The following is a 24,635-nucleotide window of genomic DNA, read 5'->3' on the forward strand; positions in this document are numbered from 1 at the left end:
GATTCTATGACAGGGACGCTCTTTTACGAGCAAAAGATCCTAAAACCAATGATCAATTAGTATGTGTTACAAAACACACTACTATGGACGAACAGGTACGCCGCATTATTAATGCCAATTGGCATATACTCCATTCTGACCAAGATTCTTCATTGCATCTGAAGAAACCTTTGTTTGCGCATCGACGCAACAAAAATTTGAAAGACATCATTGTTAGATCACGGTTTAATACCCATGCCCCTTTTCTTCAAAAAGCCATCGACGGCACATTGCCCATCAGAGGTACATTCAAATGTTTACGTGCTAATTGCAAAGCATGTGATGAAGTAATAGAGGGCTGTACCATCACCCTTAATGGACATACAACCAATTCTAAATCTATGACAAATTGCAGAACAAACAATGTCATCTATTAAATCATCTGCCCGTGCAATTACGGCTACGTAGGAGAAACCTCCAGACCCATTGCGACCCGTCTTAATGAGCATCGTTCAGCCATCCGAACTCACAAATTGTTGGCCCCTATGGTCAAACACTACGAAGAAAAACAACACTCTGCCGAAGACATTAAATGGCATATTCTTGAAAAAATTAACATCGAGAACCAGACACACAGTGAAGAAATCCGTAAAAAACGTGAAGTTTTGGGGATTTTCACTCTCAAAACCTTTCATAAGGGATTAAACAATGAGTTGCCATGGGAAAATGCTATTTTATTTAACAGATTCTAATCATTCATTCTTAGTATTTTTCCTCTGTTTATTACTGTTTGGATTCCTCATTCCCTTTTTCTTTTATGATATGTTTGTTCTAGTTACACATATCACATCCTTATTACACTCCCGTATCACTTAGAATACTTTACACCCCTTTTTTCTGATCTGCCTTATTTTAGGTTAGTTTTAGTTGTATTTGTTGTTTTGTATTTTTCGGTTCATTTGCATATTTTATCATTCTTATTATTATTTTTTCCCGGTATTTTTTAGCATATTCGTTATCATTTCTCATTTATAGAGTCTTTTTTGTCTTTCGTCTTTATTAGTCAAGTTTTATAATTTATCCATGTTTGGTTTCCTTTCTATTCATTTTATCGTTCATAGTCCGCTTTCTAGTTTGCCGATCAGGTCCAGCCCCTCCCTAAGTGATCATGTGACTTCACGTGACCGCTCTTTAAATCGGGTCGTTTGGTTTGTTTTTTCACCATTGCCTGTGGTTCACGCCAGTCACCATGTCGGATTTTTCCATTATCCAAGTAAGTTATGCCTTTGACCGCTATTAATGTTAACGTCTGGTTAGCCCGTTTTACCGTATATGCTACTCTCTGTTTGTAGCACACCGTATTATCATTAGCCTATCATTCTAGGTTTACGTTATCACATCATTTTCTAGTAAGTTATGCCTCCGACCGTTATCTATGTCTACGTCTAGCTAGCCCGTTTTATCGTACATGTCATTTTCTGTTTGCAGTAAACTGCATTATCACTAGCCCATTATTCAGGGTGTACGTTGTCATATCAATTAGCTTAGTTTATTTGGTCTGTAGTTTTTGCATCTTCGCCAATGGATATCATTTACGATTTCTTTCGTTTTTCTGGTTTCATCGTTGTAGAACTTTCACGGTCAATATTTTTACATATTTTGATTTCCGCACACATTTCAATTACAATTGGTTTTTTTCTTCTTTTACAGTGTCTGCAATCCTAAACCTATCATACCATATCCATGCTCGTTCCGAATTTAACTGATGCATTCTGCCTCCCTTATGTTATATTCGTACGATTCTCATTGGATTGATTTTATCTATTATTCCTTATATCTGCCGGAATTATGCTGCAGGTACTCTTTGGTTATATTCTCTGACTTTGTTTGGTATTACACTATCACATGCATTTATCATCTCTTCATTCATTATTATTTCTTTTATTCATTTTTATGGTTTATTTTTCAGTAATTCTTGAACTTTTTGTGAATCCAAGAGTGTTTATCGGACCTCAAGGCATCTCTTCTTTGACTACTTCACCTTATCATAATTGTAAGCAGTCTTTTTACCACTTTGGTTATATTTTTTCTGTTTCCATCCATGTAATTAAAGAATACGATTGTTTTTTCATTCCATTTTTCCTCATTCTTTAATCTCATATTTCTGCGTTATATGTATTATAATATGTCCTTGTACTCTTTCTCCCTTTTTTCATTACATTTAGGGAGTACTCTTATTGGCCCTAGGTCCTGGCTGGACCATATTTATGTATTTATTTCCACGACAACCATTTATGTAAGTTTTTTATTCACCATGATATTCATTGGGCAATCATTGGTCTCTTTACCTGATTCTTCTCTCTCTTTCTTTCTTTTCTTGTTTTATACTGACCCGTCATATATTTTTCTGCCTTTCATATTCTTACTTTGTGCTATGTTGGCTTATTATTTTGGTTATTATAGCACTTTTCCTATCCTGATTCACAACTGCACCCATGTTTCGGTCTCTTCTCTCTCACTTGGTATTTCAAGTATAGGGCGTTCTTGACAGCACTTCATCATCCTTAGAATAAAAACTGAAGAAGGATCTCAGTGTTTTTAAGATAAAAAACTTTTGTATATTTTTGTCTGTTTATATGATATTTTTGTATATTTATAGGATACAAAAGATTGTGGTTCTCCTGATGACGCTTTGCTAGCGTCGAAACGCGCGTTGAGAACATCCCAGCCTCAGCCACTTTGTTTGCCTTTGTGTATTTTGTATCTGTTGTCTATTTTTGCACTTTATATATGATCTGTTTCATTATATGTATTGTATTGTCTATTTTGTTTTATATCTGTTGAATCATATATTTCAATGAAGAATTGCTTATTATCAATATATATTCTTGTGCAATCTATACACATAAAAAAAAATTAAATATATTTTTTTACTAATATTATGCACACTGTGTTTCCTTCTGCAATATTGAAGATGTCTAATGTATTACATAGCTGTTTATTTTTTACTGCCTAGGTGTTTAGTTCATAATTGTTATTTACCCTGCCCTAGGAGTTCTGTAGTCCCTGCAGGGGGTCCCTTTTTTTCTTGCATAATTTGAGACGATAATATGCATATTTTCTTAAATCATAAGCTAATGTTTGGCGAATAATGGTTGAATTTCCAAAATATATCTAAAGCTGATACTTGAGTGTTGTGCTGGGGAGACATATTGCCATGGTCTTGTGGTTATTGCAGCTATGGCGGTCACGTATTAGTGATGTAGAGGCATTTGAAGTTGATTAAGACGTTTTTGCATTACTACTGGCAACTCTGCCTAATGCGCTGAGGTGTTCACTGCTGACCATCTTGCATGAGGTGTCCACTAATATAATCTTGTCAGATTTGGTCACTATTACAACACTAATAATATTATTAGCTCTACATGCTTTTCATTGAACATAAGTAGCTCTCATTGCAGTAAAGGTTGGAGACCCCTGTTCTAAAGTTTCCATCGTAGGACGAAGACTGAATGGGTTTGTGAAGATATGTTGTCAGTAAAGTGAAGGACTGTTACTTTGTTAGGTGAGCGTGTCAGACCTGGTGCATTGTGAGCTTTCTTATCCCAGAGCACTCAGAGTACCAGGAGCTAAACTCAAACAAAAACCCCAGACACATACATTTTATTGACTTGCATCAAACCTTTATCAGTAGACCTTTTTGTTGACCTGCTTGTGTTTTTTTTAGCTTAAGAGTGGCTTTTCTTTTGAGATATTCCGATCTCCTATTGCATTACTACTTGGTTTGAGCTTGATACTGACTTCAGAGCTGGCTTAATTCAGGGTGAATTGCAGCTCTGAGAATCTATGACTTTTGCATTATTAAGTGTAAAAAGGTGTCTCCATTTCAAGATGACTTTGTAATAGGTTTTGAGGATGTTGACGTAATTTAAAATGTATTTAACCTTGTTTCCGTTTTGTTTCTTAAGTTAACAATTTTACTAAAGTGAACAACACTAATACAGTCCCTGGTATAGGAAGCCATTCCAACTTGAGCTCCTCTATTTAATCCTTCTTGTGCTAAAGTAAGTAATTCTTAGTCCATTGACCCAATACATTTTTTTGTTTTCTAGATGATTTCTACTGACTTTGCAGCTGTTTATATGTGTTCAGCTGCTCAACAAAGTAAAAAGGATTCATCATGTGAAGCATGGTGAGACCTCCAAAATAATGAAATATTTTTAGCAATGTGTTCTTATCTAGCCTAAAAAACAGAAGGATAGAAATAATTCTGCTTTACCACTGCAGTAAAAGAGAAACAGGTGATATTGTGTATTACCATGACAAAGTAGATCTGCCATAGTATTTTAGTTTACAGAGTCTTACTTGGAGTTTTTGTATAATCTTGTGCTTTCTGTAACAAATGTAACTTTTTACTGTTTCTTTCTCCTTTTAATTTAAAAACTTTTTCAGCTTTACAACTTCATTCTATCATCAGTCACCTCTTCCCTCTTCCCTCACTACTGTTATCCTTGACTTATTCTATTTCAAACCTTCTCCATCCTTTAACCCTCTTCTCCCTTCCTTCATCCCTCTTTGACCTCCAATTAATGACTCATCGTCTTTTACTTCACACTTCTACCTTTGATTTAATACATCTCTTCTTCCTTACTTTCCTCTCTTCTTCTCCCTTCACTCTTTACACACCATCCGAATCTTGTTTCTCCTTGCTCTTCTCCCACTTGTGCCCATTCCTTTGCCTCTTACCACTGCTTCTGCTTAACTTTACACATTTCTTGTTCCATTTGCTCCCCTGTTCCCTTCCTTCATACTGTTCCATTTTCTTCAACCCTCTTATACGTTCTACATTGCCCTTCACTTAATTTGCCCCTCCTTTCCCTTACTTCACACTTATCCCTCCCACCGATTCTTCTTTAATATACAGTCGTCTTCTCTCTTAAGCTCAATTTTCTCTTATTTCATCCATTACCTTAACACATTTCACCTTACATCGCCTTCTCTTCACTTACTTCAGTTCTCTTCCCTTTTCTTCAACCCTTCCACTCACCCCTCTTTTCCATTGCTTCATCCTTCTTTCTCACAGTCTTTAATGTACACGTTTATTAACTCTGTTCTCCATGCACTTCTTGTCTTTACACAAATTCTCTCATTCTTTACACATCCCTTTTTCCATTCTTTACTTGCTTCCCCCTCACTCCACCCAATCTTCTCCATTACTTCACCTCTTTTCTCCCTCTTTGTGTCACCCTTGTTTTGTCTCACTTAACACCTTTCTCTTATTCATCTTCCCTGCTCCTATAGTACGCCTTATTTTAGGTCTGGCTTGTTCGCACAGATCTCACCATACCTTATGTGATCAACAGAAAAGGACTTTCAGAAGTACTAAGGAGAGAGGGGCTTTGCCTTAGCCTTCAACCTTCCTTTGAGTATAGCATTTGATTGAGGTGAAGTTGTGCCCTTCCACTGAAAAATAAAGCGTCTACTGCACTTTTTTGCTTTGAGGGAAAGCTTATTATCTATACAGCATGACTGAGTTCATGAAATGGTAAACCAATGATCAAGGCTACAGTCCTGATCTGTTTATTATGAAAAGTTATGATAAATGTGATAGACCTAATATATATAGATTTTCAAAAGTATATGCATTTATGGGTGGTTTGTTATTACTCAGTATAAACGTCTGTAGAATGGATAATTTGTTATATGTAATTGTGTAGACTACTGTGATTGGCAACGGTTTTGGTGTTGCTTACGCTCTGTGACAAACCTTTGGGATACCCTCTGTTAAAGCTTTGAGATAGGAGATTTGCATGGTGATGATGATTCTTGTCAAACTCTCTTAAGAAGGATTGTATCATCCTTTGGCAACAGTAATACTATGTACACTTGCAATTAATGACCATGTGCCTGAAGGTTGCTTTTGTGGGAAAGCTTACCGTCAGAAGAGTAGGGCCCCGAGTTGGTTATGGTGATAAGCCAGGGATAAAAGCTGTAGGCCTGATTGGTTCATTGGGAAAAGTTGTGTCCGATGACATAACTTCATAATAAACAGCCAGACCTATGACCGAGATAGGAAGCCTGACTTATGTATTGTGAAAGCATTTCTTAAAGATTGTATTGTTGAAAACCTTATTTGTACCTCTTTCTCGTTAGTTTATATCTGCTGTACTCATCTGCCTTGCTGCTCACGTTACTAGGACTGCTCTATACTGCGGTCTACAGCCCATGCGTCCTGTGATGCAGAATACACCTCCATGGCATCAGTGTACTTTGCATTGTGCTGGCACGTGTCATTAACATAAATATATTAACTCTGGATTGACAGAGAATGGTTGTTCTGCAGTCATTACCTAGTCGCTCCATTGGAGACCAGAACAGACCAGTTAATTCCCAGAGGTCGAGAAAGGGATGCAGGAATGAGTGACAGGTGAGAGAAAACAGCAATTTGAGAGTTGGTGTGCAGGAATGCACGAGAGCTGTAGCAACATTGATGGGTGGATGATGTAAAAGTGAAAAGGAGGCCTGGGCTGTGACTTGCTTATACTGTGTTACCTGGGGCAACCCAATCTACATTTATTAAAAGTCATTCTTTAGCATTCCTAGGGCCAGTTTAGTGTCATAAAATAGGTGCATCACACCTTACATAATATATTAGCCCTATTACAAACAACACTTATATGAGAATTCTATCATTCTTCTTATTATTGTTATCCTAGTTTTTTTTTTTTTGTTGCAAAATTGCATGCTTGAGTCTTGGTGCCGGTACATCATCAAACATGGGTGCTTTGTCTTTAGCATAGCTAATGACTGATGTAGTGGGACCAGATGTCAAGAACCAAAAAAGGACATTCCAGAAACAGGATTCAAATTTTGCCTGTACCGGGAGACACTAAGGGCCTTATTTAGATCTTGGCGGACGGGCTACTCCGTCACAACGGTGGTGATGTCCCTTCCACCGAAATATAAATCTCATTTATCCTATGAGATCTACATCAGGCCCAAAATGACTTGACCGCGCTCACCACCGTAGATTACACAAACCGTGAGGCACTAAGTGGAATTAAATTCAACTTTTAAATGCTGTATCACCCATGTTAAGTGCTTTTCTTTCTGCTATGTGCTGCTTATTAATTCTGCCTCGAACATTTGGCCTCCATCTGTGTTAAGTCGCCGCGCTCAGAAACCAGGACATGTGCTAAATATACTGATATTTGGCGGGACAAGGGGATTGTCCTGTCAGAATCATATGCCTGACAGCCCTATACTGACCACACACTTCCACAAAGCTAAGCTGGTCGGCTGTGCTTTAGAAATGTATGGAAACTCATGCCCGCATAGTGACAGGTTAGAACTATAACGACTAACAATATCAATCTTATTATAAAAAGACACTGTCATTTTTTTGGTTAAAGGGCTATAATCATGGCTATTAAGAGATTAAATATTTTTTAACAAAAACCAACCTTGTGTGCACTAATTTGTTTTTAAGATGGCCGCTGCATTCTCACATTTCTGATCACGGAGAAAGAATCGGAACTCTTGAAGGACACTGTCTAGTAAAGGTCATCTCTTGCAATGTAGTGATGTGTTTTCTCTCCTAAGGAAGATACAAAGAATGAGTGCATTTTATCTCTCACGGGTATGCAAAGCGAACATATCCCCCAGCCCACATCCTTTACAAGGGAATATATGTTGTGAAAAAGGTAAAACAAATAATTTAGGAAACCATTGTTGTCAGCGTGGCTTTTGGGAGATGCAGATATCTTTTGTGAAGAGAATACATTGTCCAAAGATCTCCGCGTTAAAAGGAACACAGTTTGTTGTTATCTCTGAAAGATCCCTCTTTGAGCAGGCATTGATTATTGTATTTTTATTATGAGTGAAAGCCTGCTTCCTACTGTCTGAAATTCCTGGAATAGCTGCAGTAATTGAAAGCATGAATTATAGACTGGAGCAGAAGTGCAATAACCTGAAGTGCCGGCAGTGGGGGTCGCAAGACTTACCAGAAACACATTCATCTATTTACCACGCATTGGGCTAGCTTCTGTCTGAATGTTAACAAAATGCTGGAATAAACTTAATTCCAGGCAGGGGACGGCTAGCAATGAAGTATCTGCTGCTTCTAACCTGGTCTTCTCCAATAAGGACCTCCGCCTCCTAGTTGCGCAGTTTTGCTTTTGCCTGCACTTCTTCGGAGTGAGCTAGTTCCCCATTTTACGGGTCTATATGTTGAGTACCAGTGATTCAGAAAGCATCTTTGTGAAGTTTACTTTCCGTATTTATGTATATTTTCTTAAATATAGTTCAGTGCATTAGGTGTTTGTTGCCGACATTTTTCTATGATCAGTAGAGGTACAAGTTTGAATCCCAGCGAAATCCACTGTGCCTCTCATTCTTCTAAGGTAGGCGGTAGGAGTACCAACTTCTTTTGAGTAATAGTAACTGTCTACAGAAATGTACGTAAGCAATATTGGTTGGACACCCAAGGTGTGGTTAAGTGCTAGTGATTGATTCATCAGCAAGGTTGTTTTTTGTACTCTTTTGGGGTTTGCCACTCTTTCCAATATGCATAGTCTACAACAATGTTTATTTCCACCTCTAAATTCTTAATTTGCATTTGATTTTTGTTGTTGTACTTTATTGCTTTGGATAGTGACCTTACGTTTAATCACATCTTTAAATTGTTGGGCCAAAGAGCATGAAATATCAGTTTAGTCAATCAAATAACATGCTGTCTGTCTCGGAGATCTTGTTTTATTTTGACTGTCTCTGCAGTATCAACTTAAGTCATGAGCAGGGCCTCGGGGGAAAAAGCAAATGTATGCAGCTGCAGCATTTTCTGTGCAAATATGAGTTTGTGGCACTCCTCTCTTAACTTAAACTCCTCTACATAAATTGTACATTTTAATTCGTCAGGTCTTTCAGTTCGGCAGATTCTTACATTTTTCAGATTTAAAGAAAAAAAATGTTTTAGCTCAAATGGATTAAAAGTTATGAAAAGTTGCCAAAGAGAGGGTGCAGTGCTCTGCTCGCAACCTTCATTGCTGTTTCAGCTATAGCATAAGGGTGTGATGATGATGTTCAGAGAGTGTGAACATTCCCACTTAATAGATTAGGGCAGTGGTTCCCAAACTTTTTAGAATCATAACCCACTTTTTAGAACAAGAAACTTTCGCAACCATATACCTTTGATGGACATTAGGATGGGCGATTTTTGAATGTAACTAAAGCATTGTGTGGTAGCGCAATTATGTGAGCATCACTAGAGAGGGACTTAGGCACAACCCACATTTTCAGTCAAGAGTTCATTTTTAGATTGGGCAGAAGTGGTATGCTGCCACTAAGAAGTGCTTGCCAGCCAATGCACCTGTGATCATTTAATGTATCCATCTTGCTGAGTTTGAACTTTCAGGGGTGCACACACAACATTGTAATCCAGTAAAAATATCTTAGATCACTAGATAATTTATTGCGTTTGTCTTTCTCTGGCCGCAGCACAGATGAGAGGAGGGCAGTCATTAACCTACATGGACGTTTAGGTCTGTCTTGACAGTGCAACAGCCACTAACTTTTTAACCTATACCAGGGTTTTCCAAAGTCCATCCTGACCACAGAACAGAGGTACACTGCTTTGAGCCGTATCGCCGTTGCCTTGAATACTAGTCAGTGTTTAAGTGGTAGCCAATGCACGGACCTAACTGTGGGAGTAATATGATATCTACTGTGCTGGCCACTCATGAGCACAATCTGAAGCCTCTGTAAAAGTTTGTCTGCGATGTCTAGCTAAATTGTGTTGCTGTAGGTCTTTGAATGACTGAAAGCATTTTCCACAGTGACTTGCCATTTCGAATCGATGAATGGAAGGACATTTTTTATGTTGTAGGAAGCATATGAGCTAAGTACTTTTATTAAAAATACATGGCCCTCTATATGGATACCCAGATTTCACACTGATTAAGCAGGCTCTGGTACAGGAATTGTAATCTGAAACCCAGCTAACTTGCTCCAGATATCTGAACCACTGGCCAAAAGGATTTCCATTTTAATGGGTTTTAACTTCCAAAAATTACTGACCATCCACTAGCGCATCTGGTTAAGGCAGTCTTGCATATTTTTGGCATTTAAGTACCTGTTGTATTCCGTCCTAAATTTAGATAGGCCAAACAACAACTAGATATTTTCCCAGACATATAAAATATAACCCATCTCTTCACAGAGCTCAGTGGAAGGTACTGGGACAACTTGAAAGGTTTTAGGGTCTGTGCATTCAATTACATGAAATAACTCTTGTCAAATTGGATGCATTTTGGATTTGCTCGGAGAGCTGTCAAGATTTAGACTCTAATCAGTTGTTTATTTGAGGCGTGTTTCCTCCATTAATGTGTTTTTTCTTTTTCTTCAAGGGCATATATTTTCCTCCATTCCTCCTTGTCTTGGTGACCCTCCAATTTAAGCTTGGTAACTTCATTTGCAAACCAAGCTTCTTTGTCATCTAATTGCTACTCTTTTTTTTCCGGTAGTTTACAGACAGTACTTAATTGAAAGCTAATGTTCAGAGTATCCAGAGTGAGTTCCAGGGTTTGTTTGAGACCATAAATATTGCACTATACTGTACTGCAGAGCTGGTTTCTAATAGAAAGAAGTGCAGCATAATGTGCCTGTCCTAGTTGCATATGTTATTCCTCCCTGCCACATAATTCGGATCTTCACTGCCGCATAATTCCATTGGCCATGGTCATGAGCATGCACTTTGGAGATAAGCCAGACTTCTGTTCTTCCTAAACAGACTGTATGAGCCCACCAACAAGCAACTCAAATAGGCATGGAGGAACCTGATTGAAAAAGATGTGCTTACTCAAGTATCTCCAGTTGCCATTAAAAGGGGAGTTGTAAAGGCTGCTGAGTCTTCTGAGTCTGAGGAAAAGGGTCAATATTATGACCGCAGCAGCAAATGTGCTCTTTTTCACATCATGTGGTGTCACCAGAAGTTATTAGGGACTTGAATCTGTTGATTTATGATCTAGATGTACTTCTTGGACAAGTGGCAAAGAAATAGTCTAGCTGCAAGAATGTTACTGTTTCTGGCCTACAAATTCAGCTGTCCAATACATATTCCCTGTAAGGGAAATAATTTGCCCCTTTTCGGTTTTATTACTCTACTCTCTTCTTGCCAGTATGTTTGCAGCTGGCACCACCTTGTAGCCTTAATGAAGATATTTAGTGCACTGGCAGTGTATTGTGGGGCTCGCACAAGCAGCTGGCATCTTTCAAAGTGTCTCCTACCTCCTCTTTCCAAGTTATAGATTTATTCTGCAATTAGGGTTACCAGCCTAATTTTATTCAAATGATGCTGCTCATTTCTTTCTTTACTTTCTGGAAGCACTAAGGCCTTTTTCGTCCCAGAGCCAGTTTCCATAGCACCATATACCTTCACTATCCTGACACACTCTTCCAAAGACTCCTGCACTGGTCACAGGTGGTGTGCGATGGAACATGGTAGGGATGCAATGAATACAACACAGGTAATAGGAAAACCACAGTCCAGTGGCACTGTCTCTGCTTCTCTGGACCCGAGAGTAATTGACCTGACCTATCGAATGAGCTTGCTTCAAAGGTCTTCAGGTATGTGCAACTAACACAAGACAACTTCCATGGAACACCTCAAGGAGCTGGCATCCAAAGTAGACCTCATACCATCAAAACTGTATATAATACTGAAGGTATGCTGGCAAAATGGGTAGATGTTGTACACCTTGTACAAGGAGGTGCAAAAGCACTGAAGGCCTTTCAGCTAATGCAACAGAATGAACATCATGCATACAGTACAAAGAATTACTAGTAAGCCCTGGCGGAACAAACGTCTAATGATTTTTCACCCAAAGATGAACCTATTGAAACCTCACACAATTAATCAATAAACCTATGCTTTCGGGAGCAAGTAAAAGTGATTGAAAACAGAAGCCAATAAAGATGCACCTGGACTACACATTTGATTGGTGAACTCAAGCACGTGGTTGTAGCATTATTCTGCAGATTAGATCTATGGTTTTCTGGACAACACTTGCTGGTTGTATAGGTAGCTAGTTTACAGATGCTGATATGGAATGCTAAGTAGTCTACCTTAAAGTCTGATGATTTCTAGGGTTGAGAACACGTTAGGGATTTTCTGGTACAATTTCCAGGGCTTAAGGCCCAAAGGTGCCTCCGTTCTTATTTTGTTTAGAGCAAGTTGTTATCCTGCGGTCAAGGGACTCCTAGGGGTCTGTGACACCTACTCAGGCGGTCCCCTACTGCTCTGAAGATTAGATAATAATAAAAAATTAGTAAACTGTATACAAACCAAGAAGTGCAATTGAACATTTTAAAACGTTCTGTAAATATGAAGGAATGTGAAAATGGAGACTAAAAGTTAAATTGGCACCATCAGATTGAATCATGAGAGCAGTGCAAAAGCATGAAACAGAATATAGTACTGACGATGGGTGGCCTCAAATGAATTTAGAAAACCTCCGACCTTCCCATTAAAATTAAAAAAAAAATTGTGTGAATTCAATATAAAATTTCAACACCTGAATTTGAATGCTTGTTTCCATATTTGTGTGTAATGTTTTACAGTTCAATTCATCAAAATTGCTCAGGTCCGGCCCCCACATTCTAGTAATGACTCAGTGGGGGTCCCTGGATTCCGACAGTGATTCAGTGGGGGTTTTCGGATTACAATGATTAAGTGGAACTCCACGGAAGTCAAAAGATAAAGACCCACTGTTTTGGACAACCTCATAGGTGATTGCTCGTGTGTGTGTGCAACCAGCTATGGGGGTAAAATATCAAACCATTACCTTATTTGATTTTTTTAGACATTGATCATGTAGAGCAAAATGGGAGTGGTGCGAGGGAATGCATGTGGTTGTTAAACAGAAGTTTGTCACTGTCGACTGACCCAAAACAAAATTTAACGTAACTCTCAAATATACCAAAACTAAAAATAGTATCTAATGTAAATGTTCATTTGATAGCATGCTACCTAACTACATGCGCACAATACCAGACTGAAAGAAACTAGAATATTTTGAAAGGTGCCCAATTTTTATTCATCTATATTGTGGGTTGGTTGGTAAAAAACATTCTAAACACAACACATCTTTCAGCATTGTGGGAACAACAAAACCGCTCAAGAGATGGCTCGCGCTTTTGTATTCAGAGTCCTTAAAGCACCTGACCCTTTCTTACCTCGAACAAAATTATCTCTTGTGCTAGAAGTTAATCATAATAAGCACATATTTTCTGCTGTTTTTTAGATTGAGCCTAGCAGCGCGACTGCGAGACATGCTTTGATCCCGCCACTTCCAGGCCCCTGGGTTTTCATTGGTTCCTTTCATTGCCTTTGTAAATCAGATTTTTTTTTGTGTGTGGCTAATGGGTCACATTAGTCCCTCCTTTCATGGTTTGGTTCATGCCCATGACGACTGGCCCTCTTACATGTCTCCTCTCTCCAAAGAGCATTTAGGTTACTGGGGGAGGACTATTTTCTCACTTTGCCTTGCCTCAGGATTTTGGTTTGTTGATTTTTAGGGGTGAGGAAAACAACGCGCTAAGCTGTTGCGATTTTTGCCATGCCATCCCCTCCGCCGCCACCCCGCCCCACTTCTGCTCCGGTCACTGCTGCTTTCAGTGTGGCTGCCTCTTCCTGCTCCCATTCATCATCCCCCACATACCTCCTACAGGTACATGTTGGTCACCATGTCTGCTGGGCTCCAATTTATGTTCAGTGCTGGGCACACATGGTCAGACATTCCATGTTCAGTGTTGAACACATAACTTCAGACCTGAGCACTCGTGGTCAGACAGTCCATGGTCCGTGCCAAGCACACACTAGCAGACATTATATATATATGTTCACTGCTAAGTACATTTGGTCATACATCCCATATTCAGTGCTGAGCACACCCGGTCAGATATTCCATGTTCAGTGCTGCGCACACACTGAGCACATATGGTCAGACTTTCCTTACACACTGTTCTAGTATCTCGGATGAGCCAGCCAATGCTCAACGCCTCCTGCACACAGATGACGTCGAACATGCTATACAGAGTGTCGCAGGACCAATCCAAGAGCAGCATTCTGTGTATGTGGGTTAGACATTCCGTGATCAACCTTCCGGACATCAAGGGGAGGGTGCAGAAACCACCAGAGAGAGACACGAGCGAGAGCGAGAGGCGAAGAGTAAGAATTCGGAATCGAGACATGTATGCTCTGGCTCTGCTCGTTTGTCTGGTTACCTTTTGTTTCTGCATACGTCTGCACATGCAGCTTGGCCACCTTCCTTCATGCAGGCTTTTGTATCTTTACTAAAGCTTGGAAACATCTTGCATTGGATTTGTTTACCTTCTTGGTGATTCCTACTGCTCCTCAATTATGTTTCTACCTTTATTTATTTCATTACGAGAAACGAGCGCGGCACAGGCGCCTCGGTTGCTAGGACGGGGTGTGTTATAGCGAGTGCACAATGCGTGTGGAGTCTGCTTTGAAGAATGTTTTGCTGAACATTAGCTTTCCTTTGCTGCAGGGAAAGAGATGGATTGTATTTCTCATTACAAAGGCAGCATAGTCCTCTGTAGTTGATGGGCTGTTTTACAGCTCTTCTGGAATTTGGAATTTGTTTTAAATTTGTGTACTTTCGCTAAAGGGAAAGATTGCTTTTGACATTCGTAAAGCAGCACTAAACTAATTTCAAACTTTCAGTAAGTTGTAGCTATATTTTTCTCCGTTTTCGATTACGACACTGTTAATTATCAGCAAGACATGAACTCTGACCGTTTCTGTTGATGGCCGAACTCCCTTGGTGGTGCATTAATAAATTTTTCTAGTGCGTTACAGAAGGGGAAAAAACACGGAGTGGTATAGATAGACATTACACTCAGAATAGTTCATTAACCATTTATTTGTACGATGTTATTGTAATCCTTTTAAGGAGTTAGTCTCAAAATACCGAGCTCTTACAGTTTCTACGATTCATTTCTGTAGTTAGAAATTCTCACACTGGCCTCACATCCTTTTATTTTTATTCCTATTTACAGTTTTGTGTACCATTTTTATCTTCATTTGATCTTTGTTAATATTTTTCTGGAGGTATTTTGGGTGTGTTAACTTTCGTGTCTTTTCTTTACATTTTCTGCTTCCCAACCGGTTTTTGTTAAAATGTCTTTATGAAGTTTTCTGTCTGTGGGGAAGAACGTACTATACACAGAAAATAATGAAAAGAAAATCTGTCAGCCAAACGCACATGTTTAAAGATATTCAGCAAACAAAAAAGGCAGCAGAGACGCCTTTAGAAGTCGCATCTCTTACAGCAGGCGCACTCGACTGTGGATTTTATTTTCAGGGATGACTATCTTTGCAGCTTACTTTCTTTTGAACTTTGTAGTCCTTAAAGTTCGATTACTTGTTGACCAGGAAAGCCAGGCTGCTTACCATACACACCCTTTGATTAGTGATACCCATCACAACAGTGCAGACTCCAGCCTGGAACACGCACAACACATGCAAAAGAGGCGTGAACGCTTTGCAATGAAGTGTGCTCAAGGTAACCAAAAGACCTGATGTCCCTCAAGGCGCTACTTCAACCTACAGCTCCACCCCTGCTTGCTCATTACATGTACAAAACGCCAGTGTTCCTGGACGTGTAATAAGCAGCTTCTTGATAATTCCAGTGTTCATTGCAATTGTAACGGGAGCCCTTTCACCCGCCCTACAGTCGCAATGGTGTTTTCAACACAGGGAATCCAGCTTCACTGTCTGCGAATCTGTTCTAACTTTCATCTGGTGCCAATTCAAACCTAACGCATTTCATTGGATCCTACACTGCTTTGTAATTGGACTTCCAATTCCTGTGTATGCCTGGTCGATTTGTGCACAGCTTGTTTGCGATTAAGAAAATGGATGATAAAAAGGGCTCAATTAGTTAAGTTCTGAAAATTTGGGAGCTAATTGCCAGGCATGTCATACTAGACTACCCTGTGTGATCCTGGGCACATCTGTTTTTCCTAGTGTTATATTTGGTTGCAAAACGGGAGTTGTAAAAAGACAGATCCATTTTAACTAGGCTTCTTAGACTTACGACATATAATGCGGTATACAGTTCATAACACTTAGCCACCCCTATTATATAAAAATATCTTGATACTTTTAGTAACCCACAAAGCGTCTACATTTCATTGTGCACTTGATATTAAGGGACAGTAATTAATTTAGTGTGTCATACCGCAGTTCTACGTTTTCCACATAAAGCTAAACTAGTACACAATCAACCACAAAATTTCCCTCCACATAATTCCGCTCAATCCACGCTACATAACTACACCCAACACAATTCCATGCCACACAATTCAACGCCACATAATTCTATTCCATATCACATTCCATTCCATGCCCTGCCACATAATTCCACACCATGTCATAAAATTGCACTCCACTTAAGGGCGCTCCATATCACACAATTGCACTCCACTCAATTCCACGCCTCACAGTTCCATTCCATGCCACACAATTCCACTCCACACAATTCCATGTCACATAATCCCAGCACATACCACATATTCCACTTCATGACATGTAATTCCATGCCACATAATTCCAGTTGACTCATGGCACATAATTCCATTCCACTGAAATAAATTAACTCCAGTCTGCACCACACAATTCCACTCCGCGACTCATGATTCCACTCAGTGCCACCCAGTTTAACTCATGCCACACAGTTCCACTTCACTCAATCCAGTAGAATTCCACGTCTCACAATTGCATGCCACACACTAGCAGTACATTGCACCTAATTCCATTCCACACCACATATTTTCACCTCAAGTCACATAATTCCACTCCACATAATTCTACTCCATATATTTCCACTCTACGAAATATAATTCCACTCCACCCTTCACAATTCCACTATACGCCATGTAATTGTATGTCTGGCAGTTCCATGCCACTACACACAATTCCATACCACATAATTTCACTGCACGACCCGTAATTCCATGTCACATAGTTGCACTCCATGTCACATAACTTCTTTCCACTACACATAATTCTACTCTACTCCTAATTCCACTCGGCACCACATAATTTCAATCTACTCAGCCAAACAGAATTCCATGCCACACCACACAATTCCGCATAACACCAGATAACTACATGCTACTTAATTACACTCCACATCACATAATTCCATACCACCTAATTCCAGGCCATGCCTTTTAATTCCACAACTTGCCATATACCACACCACGTCACATAATTTGACTGCACACAGTTGCACTCCATGCCACACAATTGCACACACCACGACCCAATTTCACGTCTCTCAAATCCAATCCATGCTACACAATTCCACTCAACTGCCACATAATTCCACTCAACTGCCACATAATTCCACTCAACTGCCGCATAATTCCAGTCAGTGTCACATAATTCCACTCCACGTCACATAATTCCACTCTATAACACATACCACTCTATAACACTCCACAACACACATTTCCACACCATGCCACCTTATTCCACACCATGCCATTATCTACGTATTTCTGTGCTTTTGATGACATTTATCACTATTTACACAATTGTATCAACACACAAATTAATCTTAAACCAAAATAGAAATATTACTTGGATTTAGGCTCTAACATAGGCCTTTGACTGCATTTCTCTAGGCTCTGCCCTATATACCACTGCAGTCTTCACCACTTTACTATAATCTGCGATAGTGCACTTTGTTATATGTTATGTTATGTTATAACAATTTATTAAGCGCACAGCGACTCCAGCAAAGGAGCATCCCGGCGCAGAGACAAGGAGCAGTCATAACACAACATGGAGATGATACAACAGAAAAGTACTAAAACAAGGGAGCTAAAATAGGAAGGTTTTTATGGCTCTACGAAACGGCAGCAAGTCCTCTATCAGCCGAATTTCAACTGGGAGGGTGTTCCAAATTGACGCAGCTCTCACCCTGAAGGACCGGCCCCCCATCCTGCTGAGCCTAAATCTGGGGACAACAGCAAGAGCCTGACCTTGAGATCGAAGATTGCGGGTGGGAACATAAAAAGAGATGGAGTTGGCCAGGATCTCAGGGCCTATGCCTCTAAGGATTTTGAAGGTCAGACACAAGACCTTGAAGATAATACGCTTCCTCACCGGAAGCCAGTGCAAGGAGCGGATGACATGAGACACCGGGCAGAACTTAGGAAGTCCAACAATGGCTCTCGCAGCGGCGTTCTGCACCCGCTGCAGACGGGTTAACTCAGCCTGGTTAGCCCCCACCAGCAAAGAGCTGGCGTAGTCCAGACGGGAGATGATGGTTGCCTGGACCACAAGCTGTCTGGTAGGGGCATCGAAGAACTTAAGCACCGCCGTAAGCCTCTTAGTAGACCGAAGCAACAGGCTGCGATTTTTTTGGTGTGCCCTATAAATGTAAGACCAGCGTCTAACCAGACCCCAAGGTTCTTCACCTCCGACACTAAGGTCGGAGTGGGGCCCAGCTCCGAAGGCCACCACTGATCGCCCCAGAGCTCCACTCCCTTCCCGACAACCATAACCTCTGTTTTTGTGGCATTAAGCTGGAGACAGTTACCTGTCAACCAGCTGGCCACCGCCTTCAGTCCGGACTGAAACCTGGGGGCATCCTGTTCCGCATCCCCGCTGAGAGTAACCGCCAGCTGTGTGTCGTCGGCATATGAGACCATGGTTAGGCCCCACTGCCTTGCGACATCAGCCAGCGGTCTCACGTAGAGATTGAACAGCGTGGGACTCAGCGAGGATGCCACTGCACTCTACTCTATGCCACTGTACTCTATGCCCCTTCTCTCGTTGTCCGTGCTCTCTGTTCCACTGGACTCTGACACTACTCCATGCAACGCTACTCTGCTCTGCACCACACCGGTCTATGCCACAGCATTCTACTTCGTTTACCTCTACACTAGTCTGCAACAATCTACTCTACACCACTGCACTGTATGCCACTACATGTTATGCCACTATATTCTATGCCAATGCACTTTACACCACTTTAATCCACTCTGCATCACTGTACACTGTGACTGCACTTTGCACCGCTCTACTCTGCACCACTGCAATCTATGTCACTGCACTCAAGGACACTGCACGCCGTAGAGTGGAGTGGTGCAGAGTACAGTCTGTGCCACTCTGCTCTACGCCACTACACTCTGCACCGCTCTACCCAGCACCAGTCTACTCTATGCCACTGCACTCTACGTGACTGCGCCACTCCAGTCCACGCCACTCTAGTCTACTGCACTCTTCAGATTTTAATTCTTAGCTTACACCATTACTTACTCCTTAATAAATAGCAAAACAATAATGGCTGTTTCATAGCTGTTTATAATACATTTTTAAATATACTATGCAACCACAGTGCTGTACAACATAACTAAAATAGACTAAACCAGTAGCTCTCACAGAGGCCTTGCCAATGCTTGTTCTAATTGCTTTGTTGGGCTCCTCAAGAGAAATAATGGCTTTTATTTTCCTTTAAATGTTGTAGAGCGCTCATACAACTGAGGAAAACAATGCACAGTGGAATCCTATTTAAAAATGTTGGATGTGGTTTACAAGATTTCTTCAATCTGTCCCTTCCACATTTCCAGTAAATATCGATAAAACCCATCTCTTCGTTCTATTCTCGAACTACGTAATAAATCACTATTTGATAGAATTGACCTTTAAGTTTATATGCTTTTTTGCTTTTTTTTAACAGGATATAAATGCATATGAAGACTGCAAGGCAATGGCTTTTTGTGCGAAAATGAGAAGCTCCAAGAAGCATGAATTGCTTTTGACAGCTCCGGACAAAGGGCTGGAAATCGTGTTTTATGTCGCCGAGAGATCGTCATTGACGTACAGTGCCGGGAAATACACCGTGGAAGAGCTGTGTGTCGAGGCAGCCTCCGAGTGCAGTGAGTCCAGACGCGCACACATGAGCACAACTCGCTTTTCGTATAATTTGGAAGTCTATTCTTCTGTTTGCTGCATGTGTGGGTTCACTGTAGCATTTGTAGGATTTCCCAGCAACCTGAAAAATAAATAGCTCTGCGGGTCCATTATGGGCGTGTGCATACAGGAAAAAACATATGTACGCATACATACATACATACATACATACCAGCAAAGAATAAATAAAATGGTGTCTCCATCCAGTAGTTATGTTATTGAAATCTATTCTATACTCTGTGGCTCACAAAGCTTCACGCCTGCATTGAAAGTAATAGCGATAAGAAATTGCTGTGTCCTGCCATGAGTTCTTGTGAATGTTCAGTTTCTTGTGAGTGTCTTTGTTTTTTAATTCAGGCGGTTATTTCTCTTTTCCTAGGTATATCTCCGTTGTGTCATAACCTGTTTGGCCTGTATGATGAAACGGACAAGTTATGGTATGCGCCCAACCACGTATTCAAAATAGATGACTACACCTCCCTCAGACTGCATTATCGCATGAGGTATGTGCAAAGGCCTCGAGTCCAGTATGCAGAACAAATGGTCCATGAAAGCAGTCGTACAGTGCCTAGCAGGAGAAACGATTTCGGGGAAACCTGAAATTCGATTAAAAAAAAGCCAAGAAACTTACAAGTGTGTTACAGTAAAATGTTACAATACATCTTCAATTATGCGATGCAGCTTCTTAATGAGTGAACCGCCTTCCGCTCAATGGTTGGATCCGAGCCACAAAATAGCTCATCTTCATGGGGAAATCAAGAAACTGCTTTGCCCTCTCCATGTCCTAATGCCAGGAAAAACGATCAAGGAGGAATCACATGCCTTTTTACACGAAATATATCGTTGCTTTACCTCTATATTATTCTCGTTACTTTGTGCTAAAAATGTGGTATATTGCCACTAAAATATTGGCCCAGCCTCAGCAAAAATTAAAAAAAAAAAGGCTTATTTTGTATATAGTTTAAAACATTTTTTTTTTTGCAATTTAATCCAAGTTAGAATGCATGCATGTTTCGATCCATACGTCATTATTAGTTCGCATTATAACGAGACATAGGTTTGTTACATTTAAGTATTTTCGCCTCTTGAACTCTGCCATACTAACCCGGAAAATGTTTGGATTAAACTGTAACCAATATAGAATCTGTCTGTTTTAACATGTTAGTAAGGTTAACATTTCGAAATGTCTGGCCCTGTTATAAGCAAACTGTGTGAGAAAGTAGAACTGCACGCGGGTCTATTGCAGAGAAGACAGAACCATGGTACAATACCTGGGGCGCGTGCTCAACTGACCGCGAGCCTGGAACGTTCCAGTACATGCTAGCAAGATTTCAACATAGAATGGCATCTAGCCAATCATCGGCCCAGATGGCTACATCAGCGTACAGTGCAAAACTGTTCCTGTTTAAATTCAGTGCTTTGGTTCTCATTTTTAGGTCTCGCCTGAGACAGCGCTTTAGCGTTGCTCTCGCGAGAGCTTTTGTAAAAGGGGGATCTGGAAGTGCAAACAAGTGCTTTTCAGGCCTCCAAATACAGTGCATGTGCGCCAGGCGCGCGCACCATTTGGCAGCCTGAAAGCACTAGTTTGCACTTTCAAATCCCCCGTTTACAAAAGCTCATTTCGCGGCTGCTTTGATGAGAACATCAAAGCGGCCGGAAAGTGCTCACCATTTGCCACCCCCTCCCTTATCCCAATGGCGACAGCTTGTTCACCCTTTCGTTTTACTCAAATGGCTTTTGGTAAGGCAGGCTGTCGTCTTCATACCCCCTGCTTCCCACACATCGTTACATTGATTAACGTTTCAAGGAGGGAAGAAGGCCGTGTCAGGGAGCATTTGGTGCCACACTGATTGCTATTAAAATGTTTAAGAGTGGTTATTTTAGTTTTCCTTGCCTACTTATAAGGGAGTATTTAGATGACATTGGTGAACCCTAGCGAGATCTGAGCCGCTAACACCAACAGACTGATTAGTCACACACATATCTATTTGTCTGTCTCCCTGTCGCACAAATTTGACTTGGCCAGTGTTGTAATATATATATACTATATATATATTATCTTTGCTGCCATTCTCGACTTTTTCCTCAAGCCTTCAACCCTTCGCTTCACCACACCCTCCCCCTGCGAGACAACTTACTCCCACCTTTTCCTGCTTCTACAGGGAGATTAAAACATTCACCCTGTGAGCTCGAAACTCAGATCTCCTCGTAGCTGTTTCTCGCCCTACCATCTCTGGTTGTATTTATCCCCTTCACCTTGCTTTTTTTGCACAGAAATACAAAACTGTGCATGTTATAATAAAGTCACTAGGTATCAAAGCACCAACGCCCTGAGTTTGTAATAATGTCTATTAAAAACAATGTCCGTCATCAGAATTAAAGGTGTGAAGTCATTTCCTCTGTTGTCATTGTTATCGAAGGGAGCGTGATGTAATTTCCTCTAACGCGGTGTTCCGATTATGCCTCTGCCTTTAGACCTGCAGCAGTGTAGAATGTGGTGCCATGCTGAGCTCCTAGTACTACAAAGCTGTCTGAAGGACGGCATAACAAAAGAGGTGGCCCCCTCCGGGGTGACCCCTGCCCTCTGCAAATCCAGGTCACTAAAAGGATGAGGGCGGAGCAGGAGCGCCTCACAAGAGGAGAAGACCAGGCCATTCACGTAACTAGACTGCGAACAAAATCATGTCTGCGATATTACGATAAAATGAAAATCAGAGCTGTTGACAAATAGCAAACTTGTGTTTTTTAGGTCTCGCCTGAGACAGCGCTTTAGCGCTGCTCTGGCGAGACTTATAGTAAGCGAGTTTTGGAAGTGCAAACCGTGCTTTCAGGCCTCCAAATACAGTGCATGTGCGCCGGCGGCGCGCACCATTTGGCAGCTTGAAAAGCACTGCCTGATCACTTCGCAGGCCCTTTGATGTCCTCAGTGAGCCGCGCGGCCACTGAGGACATCAAAGTGCACACCATTTGCACTGTGCCCGCCCACACTCCCCCCCTCCCACTCCCTCCTCGTCAACTTCAGTGCGCAGCCCTGCTCTCCGCTCCCCCGCCTGGAATGCGCTCCTGTAACAGCTCCCCCGCCCCCAAGCGCGCGCGCCACGCTCCATAACGAGATAAAAGGATTACTCTGGTCAGCTGTGATTTTCTACGTCTTGCCTACCAGACAATATTTAGGTGCGCGTTTCCTTTTTTCTCATTCTAAATCCATTTTTCCCTAGGTGCATCCCCCACCCCAGCTAACACCTCTCTTCTCTCTGCTTCTTTAAAGCCCCTGAGTTTTCTTTCTTCTTCTAATTCACCTTTTCTCTTCTCATTCCGTTTATATCTTCCATCTGCCATTAGCACCTTCCTAATATCAGTAAAACGTGTCTTTATTTCCCCTGCTGCTAAACACACTTGGACTCATTTCTTTGTTACTGCTATTTTGCTCAATGATCACTTTGTGTTCTCTCTCATGTCCTCTGCGCCCAGTCGATGCTGCTGTGAGGATTCGAGCAAGGAATTTCCAAGTAGATGCTGAAGAGGGCATCGTGGGTCTTTTCTGAGTACTACAAAGTTCCTTTTAAGTTTGGTGCAAAGAATCCGAGTGCACATCTCCAGGGCCGCCTAAGCATTTGCCAACCAGATGAGCTTTCTCGAGGCTTTGATATGGTAATGTTTGTTAGCGTCTCCGAATCTAGAGCTCTGTCTGCCTGGACTTGTGTTTACAAGTAAGCAGAGCTCCGTTGCGTGACCAGGTCACAGCAATAAAAGCCGGCACACCTTGCATTATAAAAAAAAAGGGGTGCTGCATTCCTACACTGCCCCAGCTTTTTACTGCCTCTCCTTGTCCGTGTCTTTACGCCCGGCACATAAACAACCAGCCCGCGGGAGTGTCCCCAGACAGCTTGCAGGACACAAATCTCCTATTTCTTTGTTCGTGTGCTTGATTGTCATGTGGCACATTACGTAAACTTTGCACCAGTGCAAAAGAATTGCACATTGATTTTACACGATATTTGTTCCTTGCTTCACTCGGAATTAAACAGAGGTTTTCCTGCAATCATGTTTTTGGAAAGATGTTTGCATTGGGCCAAAAATGGAGTAAAGTGTTTTGCTCTATTTTTGTTACTTTTAAGATGGAAATGTGCAAACAGGAGGCTAGCCATCACTGGTGCAGACACAATTTTGACCCAGTCATTTCCAGATAACATAGACTGCAGGGGTGAAATGTAGCCATTTACACTTGCACCTGGACACACATTAACTGTATAATCTGTAAATATCGGTGAAAAATTGAACCAGAACCATTAAACCAACATCACTGTAATTCGACCTAGGTTTTACGCCATATATTTTGCTTGTTATTATATGCATATTTCCACCAGGACAAAAAGCAAATGAAATAAATAGAATGTTCTCATTTTTTTGATTTTAAATAAAGAAGAAGATAAATGCATTTTGCTCCCATTTTGAACTGTAAAAGATGAGACGATGTTTGAGGGAAAAACAGTTTGCATTATCTCAGATTGCATAATCTCCTTTTTGTCTTAAGCAAAAAGATTTAATGAAATAACATTTGGAGTCAAATCTGCTTTTCTCCAGTCCCTGCTATACAAGAAGGAAAACGGTGTAAGTTGCTTGCCACACACTGCTGCACGTCGCACAA

General features: G+C 41.0%; 1 protein-coding gene across 5 annotated transcripts in view; it reads left to right on the top strand.

Annotated features, from left to right (window-relative positions):
- JAK1 (Janus kinase 1) overlaps positions 1-24,635 on the top strand; it is a 647,675-nt gene that overhangs the window by 269,471 nt on the left and 353,569 nt on the right. For all 5 annotated transcript variants that reach the window (XM_085602371.1, XM_085602373.1, XM_085602374.1 and 2 more), the window contains 2 exons: positions 19,755-19,953; positions 20,367-20,490. In XM_085602371.1, the coding sequence (XP_085458497.1) occupies positions 19,755-19,953; positions 20,367-20,490 (323 nt within the window). The remainder of the gene's footprint in view (positions 1-19,754; positions 19,954-20,366; positions 20,491-24,635) is intronic.

The sequence above is a fragment of the Triturus cristatus genome, chromosome 4_2 (assembly GCF_964204655.1).
Source record: "Triturus cristatus chromosome 4_2, aTriCri1.1, whole genome shotgun sequence".
Taxonomy (NCBI): domain Eukaryota; kingdom Metazoa; phylum Chordata; class Amphibia; order Caudata; family Salamandridae; genus Triturus; species Triturus cristatus.